The sequence below is a fragment of the Aplidium turbinatum genome, chromosome 1 (assembly GCF_918807975.1).
Source record: "Aplidium turbinatum chromosome 1, kaAplTurb1.1, whole genome shotgun sequence".
NCBI classification, from domain to species: domain Eukaryota; kingdom Metazoa; phylum Chordata; class Ascidiacea; order Aplousobranchia; family Polyclinidae; genus Aplidium; species Aplidium turbinatum.
Window position 1 is genome coordinate 7,298,741 of NC_137472.1, and position 8,058 is coordinate 7,306,798.

General features: G+C 37.3%; 1 protein-coding gene and 2 non-coding genes across 3 annotated transcripts; all 3 read left to right on the top strand.

Moving 5' to 3' along the window:
• Window positions 1–4,057: 4,057 nt before the first annotated feature.
• Window positions 4,058–4,129, top strand: Trnat-cgu (transfer RNA threonine (anticodon CGU)). The gene has a single exon. It is a non-coding gene; the product is annotated as a tRNA-Thr (tRNA).
• A 2,371-nt stretch (window positions 4,130–6,500) lies between these two features.
• LOC145770582 (transmembrane protein 218-like) lies at window positions 6,501–6,833 on the top strand. Its single transcript, XM_082582306.1, has one exon. It carries the CDS (start codon window positions 6,501–6,503, stop codon window positions 6,831–6,833), a length of 333 nt encoding a protein of 110 aa, XP_082438432.1.
• An 846-nt stretch (window positions 6,834–7,679) lies between these two features.
• Window positions 7,680–7,751, top strand: Trnat-cgu (transfer RNA threonine (anticodon CGU)). The gene has a single exon. It is a non-coding gene; the product is annotated as a tRNA-Thr (tRNA).
• Window positions 7,752–8,058: the final 307 nt, after the last annotated feature.

Here is an 8,058-nt window from a genome sequence, read left to right on the forward strand (position 1 = left end):
CAAAATAAGTAATAAAAAACGCTTAAAAATGATGCAAATATACAAAACGTCTGAGGCTAGACTTATGAAAGTCACTCTCTCAATAATAGAATGAACATTTTTTCAACCAGTCAGTCAAAACAAATTGGATTACCCACCTTTTTATCCATCCGGATGATCTTGTCGATATAATGCGTGCCGCTTAGCAAGTATATGGTTGCTTTCTTGAAGGTTCTATCCCTTACTCGTCTTAAGCCTCTAATAGCCCCAAATATCGTCCTGAATGGCCCATTGCGAGTCCCATTAGGCCTTAGAAGGTTTCCTCTCCACTTATCATCCCCATGCACTGGGTCAACATAGAATATCAACTTTCCTTGGTTGGCTGCTTTGATCAAGTTCGGGTTAGGTCTCTCAGGGCAAACTGGGGGAGTACCCGTATTAATCCAAATGAGAATAAAAAGAAAGATGGCGACCTAGAAAAGAAAATACACTCCCAGTTTAAAACCTAAAAATATGTTACTACATTCAAATACCTCAAAGCCATTCACCCGGGGATATTGTTTGCTTGCACGAAATATGTGATTTTCCTGTTGCAGACCAAGCCTAGAGGATCATGCATACCTCTTCTCAATTATCGCGTGGTTTAATCGTTTTGTTGATTACGTTGATTTAGATGTCGCCTGATGTACCAGTAAGTGTATCCCTGACGATTTTACGGCACGTCACCCAAGATTACTCTGCACCAGGATTACTAAAGCGGTGGGGATACGATTTTCAAGTATATGTTCGTTCACTCTATTTGCGTCCTCAATGTATTTTTTAATGACAACACTGGCTATAACCGATCGCTGATGCCTACGTGATTCTTAACTTGGTAGCCTTGTGAAATAACCTACAATGACAACAACCAAAACCAGCAAAGAACATTCAACCTCGCTTAATCCGACCAATCTTGGACGAATCTAGATTGGTCCGATTAAGCGTGGAATGCAAGGGTTGGCTGAATCAACTAACACGGACAAAAAGGTTCGTGGATCTAGTTTGTGAAACCAAACTGTAGAAAGTTGTTACTTACGAAGAAGGTGAGCACTCCGCAGCTTATTAGACGCCTTTGTAAAGGTGAGAACTTCATGTTTTGTTTATTGAAAAATGAAATTTTTATGAACGAAACTATCAAGTCATTAGTCTATTGCAAAAATCTTAAGAATTACACAACAGCCCCTTAGTTAAGACCTGGCAACTTTAACTTAAGTTCAATGTTTAGCAAGATCGACCGTGCACACTCATCAGCACAGTTCTGCACAAGCAGCTTTGTATAGGTTTATAAGGCTTGGTATTCGAACCCACGTCTCCTTTACCGTCATTAGAAGATATTGCGGTAGAGTCTCGGTCTCTACAACGAAAAACTTTACATGAAACTAAACCTCAGCATCATAAAATGGACCAACACACGCAATACATAGATACGATAGTGTCTATGACGTAATATAATGCATTTAATATAACACTTCTAATTGAATTTGCATAATAGACTATATATTCTTCCAGTGTGTATGTTCTGTATTTCTGGCTTTGACCTAAATCCAGCAAGCAGCCTTCTGCAACTTGATATTTCAGAAATTTTTTTGAAGTAGACAGAGTTCTTTTGAAATGTTAAAATGACACCGGAAACGTAATGAAAAACCACCCTATGCCTCATTAGAGTGGAAAGTAACATTTCACCAAGTAGTTACGTAAGCAAATAACGCATGACTTTGCAATCAATAAATGTTCTCGGTTGAGTGCCTGTCCTGAATATTACTCTTATACCGTTTTACAAACGAACTCTACATTATTGTATTTATATGATGGCCGCCTTTCTTCTTGCTTATTCTACCCGACTGCACACGAAATGGATGAAGTGGTTCTCTTTCTCTATTTTATGCAAGAAAACACAACCGGGTCCATTTAGTCGGATAAACTGACGATCAAGTGATGCCATTTGCATTGTCACACTGCCTCAGGTTCAGTATCACTAGACGCTGAAACAACGCAAAAACAAAAAATTGTTAGCTAGAGCTACATTAGAATTTTCATCGACTCTGTTGTTAATTCTGTGTCATTTGCTGTGGGCTTGTCTTCATTGTTTGATCATAATCATCTCGACGATTTACACAATTACTTCCAACTTCTATTCTGCCAAACCTGGGCTTTTAAAGAGGTTGCTGCTTTGAAAAATCAGCGTGAGACAAAATGTGCCTGTCATCTGCCTAACCAGTGAATAGTAAGAGGAACGAAACTAACAGCGAAACGTGGTTTGAAATACCAGGCTTAAAATGCACACATACGTGACAAGCTGAAATCGTGCATCGCATGCCAATAAAGCAAGCGTTCCAATAATCCATCAAATCGTTTGTTGTCTTGTGAGTGCTCGTGCGTTATAATGGTTGGGAAACCAGAGGAAGCGAGAACGAAACTAGCCTGGTTACCAAAGGGCATCAAATGAATGTTTTTTCCATGTTTAGATAATGAACAACATAAGGTCGGGATATTTAAAAAGATGCAAGGCTGGTCAAAATTTCAAATATGTGAAAAGTTAAACACAGTGGCAACATATTGCGTCACTAATCCATTGTCCAATGTTGACTGAGACGTCATTGGCAATGATTTACGACAAGAGCATGACGTTATCACAATGATGATGTCACTTTTATAATATGTTAAAAATTGAGTAAGCTTTCTTGGTAAAAACAATACAAACTTTTGCATCTTAAACTGCTTCGATCATTTCACCTGGGTGATACGTGACGTCACGTCAGCATTATAAATTCATAAGGTTATTGTAGTTTCTTTAATTATTTATTTGCTTGGCCATCAAGTCATCCTTGTACACAACTGGAGCAAATTGGCTTCAAGTTCAAGCCAGTTGTAATCTCCCAGCTTTCCGTTGAGGACGCTGGTTCAGAAGGTCGCTGGTTTGACTCTCACCAAAGACACGAAATTGCAAAAACATTTTCAAAATTTTATATTTTATAGCTTTTTTTGTCGAAAAGAAATTTACGAACTTCTTAATGTCACATTGTTTTTACGTTGAGATCCATCAAAGCGCTTGATGCAAACGGTTTGCTAAGATTTATTTTCAAACAGCTACAAAATAAAAGCTTTCGGAAATTAAAAAATCAAGAATTCTGGAAAGGCCGCTCTTTCAAAAACTAAGCCAATTTAATACGCAATCTGTAAAAACTAATTGCCTTTAATCACAACAGAGCAATGCAATCAACAACAGTCATGCGAGATCTGCATCGCTTGCGTTCAAAGAGATGCACAAGACAGAGGCAATTTATGATAAAAGACTTGGAATTAAATTCTTCAATTCCAATCCTTGCCTTTGTCATAACACAGTTATTGCAAAATTAAATGCGGAAAACAATGGGTAAACTATCTTAGAACTTTAAATATAGTGCTACTTTGCCGTCTGCTATCAAATTGCATATTTTCAATAGCCTTGATATTTTGAATTAAGACATATTATTATGCCGTTTTGTAACAACATGTAATGTTGACTTTAAAGAAATAATTTGTGTAATTGTTGAATTAGGACAATTACGAAGTGAATGTAAAATAGGACAAAGGCATTTACCTCGCACCGTCTAATAAAGTGGCGATGCAATGCTATCGGTCACTATTCCCTTCATTAAAACTCTTTTATTTCAAACCTTGCGATGTATATGAAGCGAAAAAAACAATACAACAAAGCCACCTGCATGCAACATGCACTATAAGACAGAGGTATATGCAAGCAGAAACAAGTATACACACGAGACGTGTACGTTAATTCATTCAGTTTATTTTTCGTCATTAATTCAGAATAAGGTTATACGATATACCTTGTTTGTTACAGCGTTCATGAAACAATGACAATACGCGAGAATCTGATTTCATAAGCGACGAAATGAAACTGTTTGCTAGATTTGGGCATCGTTGATCTCAAAAGCTCTTCCTCTTCCAAAAACTGCAGCAGACACTTTGATAGCAAGATAATGTTAAAGTTTATTAAAAACAAAGTTAATTCGTTTTCGATAAATTGCATTAACATCCCGCCGCTATAGCTCAGGGGTAGAGCACTGGTCTCGTAAACCAGGGGTCGTGAGTTCAATTCTCACTGGTGGCATAATTTTATTGTAAGTTTAAAGTTTGAGAGAGAAAAAGCTTGGAAGTTTACAGCAGCAATGAATTTAATCAACTAAATTTATAGAAATATCACTTAAGTAAGCAGCACGGCGTCGAGCTGCTCATTCAATCATGCAGCTTACCAATTAGCCTAATCGCGGCGTGTGGCGCTCAGAATCGGACTCCAGACCACATCATCGACGATTATGGTGTCGGTGTCCTATACCTTCTACCTAACAAATAGACCAGAAGGTCAGTCTGTGTGGGATTGATTGAACACCGGATAATTTAACATTCTCTTAAAAGTAATATCACTTTAACGTCAGATAAACGTGCTGAGGGCTTACATACCATGTGGTATTTTTATGTGTGTTCAAATTTAAACTGTTGAAGGTTTAAATTTGGAAACATCACCATGAAGAAGAAACAAGCATTCAGAAGCAGTTGCAGCTTCATATTCTTATCAAGACGCGAAGATATTCAAGGTCAAGTGTAGAAGCTAAAAGTGATTTCAGGGTTTTTCCTTAAGTTTGGATGTTCTAAAATCTAAATAATAAATAATATAGAATAATTCTAAATAAAAACATTTAAACATTTTCAAATCTTTTCCTTCATTTCGAAACAAAATTGTATGTTTTTGTTTTATTTCTAAACAAGTTTCCAAACGGAGATTTTCGTCTCGTTTTGAAACTAAAGCAATTTTGTTTAATGAGTTCGAAAAAAGCAAAAATCTCAAAACAAAAACAAGTGCTTAAAATTCTAAACAAACGTATTATTGGACCAGACTTCATCCAAATCCGCAGCGGAATCGCGCTTTCACGGACTCGGACAACCATACAATTCTTCCGAATCCACGGCTCTGACTTTGAAACTGCAGTTATTAACATGGAGGGCTGAAGGCGTTGAATTTAATTTTTTCAATTGGTTGATTTGGTTTGGATTTTTAAATCTTTGTCCTCGGACTGACAAAGCCTTTGGTAGGTTATTCCTGGTAGTTTTGCATACTTGTAGAGGCTTTAAACCGCTGACGCAGGTCTGGTTACCGAGATTGACAGCAACGTTTCCGTAGTTGTTAAAGTGTTATTGCTAGAGAATTATTCCTTTCACTACGTGCCACTGAATGAATAGCAGTCCTGAAATTTGTTGCTCAAGCGCTTACCCCGGGAGCAGAACCAGCGCCGCTTGAACTTGAGTCGCGTGACTTTTTAAAAGTGGTACTGAATTTAATTCCTGCTTGGCACTTAACAATGGAATGGTTTAGGGTAATAATGTACTCAGTTGCGCCTCTTTACGGCTGCATTGACACTGTCTGATTTGTAAAGCGCGTATTCTCCGATGGGTACAGACAGTACAGCGCTATATAAAAACAAGCATCATTATTATTATAACCACTAACAGTTCAAAAAATCCAATTCCTTTATCATGATTTGCAATCGAGCAACGAAGCTAGGTCGTTTGGTTATAACCAGTTTATAAACATCAATGAGTGATACAATTGCCATCTAAATCCATCCTTATAGGATTGATTGAACGTATTCGGACGCTCAATCAATGCAAAAGTAAAGAAAATTCTCTGCTTGGTTTTATATTAATTAAATGCTCCAATTTTGCAGCTCCGGTCATCATGCACTAAACAAAATGAATCTCCTATGATTGAATTGGATGAATGCCTTCATGCTCATTCATTCTTATCACTGAATGGATAAACCCAAGTAAGATTGGATTGGCTTTTGAAAGAATTCAAATTTTAAACTTGGAGAATTTAAACGTTGTTGCAACGTTTTGTATCCAAGTTTTTGCATAACGGTGATATGCTCACAATAAACTGGAGATTCAAATTAATTCAACCTGATCGTGATGAGATCAGAGACGTCAGAAATTAGATATCAACACAAACGGCGCTGAATCTATTCTAGTTGTTTATTATAAATACCAGCAATCAAGTGATTTGCAAAAGAATGATGGAACACGTGTTGAAGACTGGTGAAGGCTGCAACTTGTCATAGGACAGTTCTCTGCAGTATTATGAAGTCAGCAGCCGTAGTAGCAACAAAATTATCTTTGATAAAGTGTACATCAGACAGATAGACTGCTTCAAATTATTATTTATTAGATATTTCAATCTATAATTTGACTACTGCGGGCAATCGCTATTGAAGTTTTCATGACTCGACCTGGAATCGAACTCAGACCTACCGTCACTAGAGCCGAAGACAGGAACCACTTGACTATTGAGTCCTTACAACCATATAGATAATATTCCACTATACTATATAAGATTGCTGTAAATATTTTCATGTATTTTACAGCAGATCAATTCAAAACAAGGTAGATTAAAGAACAACCAGTTTTTGTGGAACTTAGCAACATAAATGGCATTGGTGGCTGGTCTTGGAGTTGGAATATGGATTTTAGGAATTCTTTGGTCCGTTGAATTAGTTTGTTTATTTATGATATTCAGAGTTGAAGGAAATGCAAGCATGGTGTTTGTGATCGCGTCCATTCTCATCGTCATAATATCGGCGACGTTGTTATCGTTACCGATCGGCAGCGACGCCGAGACAGTCAATGAACTGATTTTGTATGACGACATCTTCTTCCTTCGAGTTGGTTTGGTTATTGGAACGGGACTTTCCTTCTTGGCTGGGTTGTTTTACGTCATCATCTATGACGTCGAAGAGCCGGTGCGTGCCAAGCCACTTTGAGTGCTACAAACAGTTAAATGTCATCTGGTGGACTGGATTTGTTAATAATCGTAAAAAAAAACAAACAACTGATTGTTTTAATCACGTTTGATTCTTCCATGCGACTTTCTTCTCTACCCTCAAATTTGTGGTTACATAGAACAAGATAATAAAAAACATTGAGCAGTGTACTGAGTGACTTTGTTGTTTGTAGATCTGTTGAATATTGAAGCCCAGACTTATTGTCAACATGCAACGTTACAAACATGTTACGTATAGTTACAGTATAGTTATAGTTACAGTAATGCAGGGCCGTTGAAAGGTGAATTTCGGCCCGATACCAGTGAGATTATCTGGCCTTTAAAATAAGAAACCTCCACAAACGAGACACATCATAAAAAAAGAAGATAAACGCAAAGATACTTGTTAATGAATTGAAGAAAGGGGGAGTTCTCCCAAACAGGTGGTGTTGTTGTTTAGAGACTTGATGCCAACACGCAATTGCCAAAGAACAAACTGTGTTTTTGTCAAGTTTCCAGATCTCTTTCTAAATGTTCCGAGGATCTAAAATCCTCCTGAGCCTCGGAATTCAAAAGTACAACCGAGACCCCAATCAACTTACTGCACACCGGGCCGCTATTTCGACTTACTAAACCCTCCCCCCCACCAATGCAGTAACGCACTGGGAGCTTCATAGTGTTTGATTTAAATTTATTTGGCTCATAAATTGAACGGTCACAACCATCTTCTAGGAAGTTGCTTTCATTCCTCCTGTTTCCAAATAAAATGTGATTCTTTTAGTCTGTTGTCTTTTCATTTGTAGAAGAATTTGAGAAGAAGAATTTGTAGAAGAAAGTGTTTGCCACAGCCGCTATAGCTCAGTGGTAGAGCACTGGTCTCGTAAACCAGGGGTCGTGAGTTCAATCCTCACTGGTGGCAAGTTATTATGACAAGTTTTAGAATTAGCACCATTAAACCTTTTTTTTTAATTTTAACTTTTTAAAGGATTCAAAGTTAGAGCAGAAACAAGTACACCCTGTTTCACAACTGCATTGAAGATTTATGAAACAAAAAGTTCCATTTTGTAAAATTAAAAAAAAGTACAAAGTAACGAAAATATATTGTCCGAGGTGGAACAACAGAATCGAAATATTTCAGCAAACCTTTGACAAACGAACATGGTTTGAACACTCTCTCAGCATTGGATTCATTACCACGACGAGTCTTCAACATTTCAAATAAATAA

Coding starts and splice junctions, on each gene's coding strand:
- LOC145770582 (XM_082582306.1), top strand. CDS start 6,501: ATGGCATTGGTGGCTGGTCTTGGAGTTGGAATATGGATTTTAGGAATT.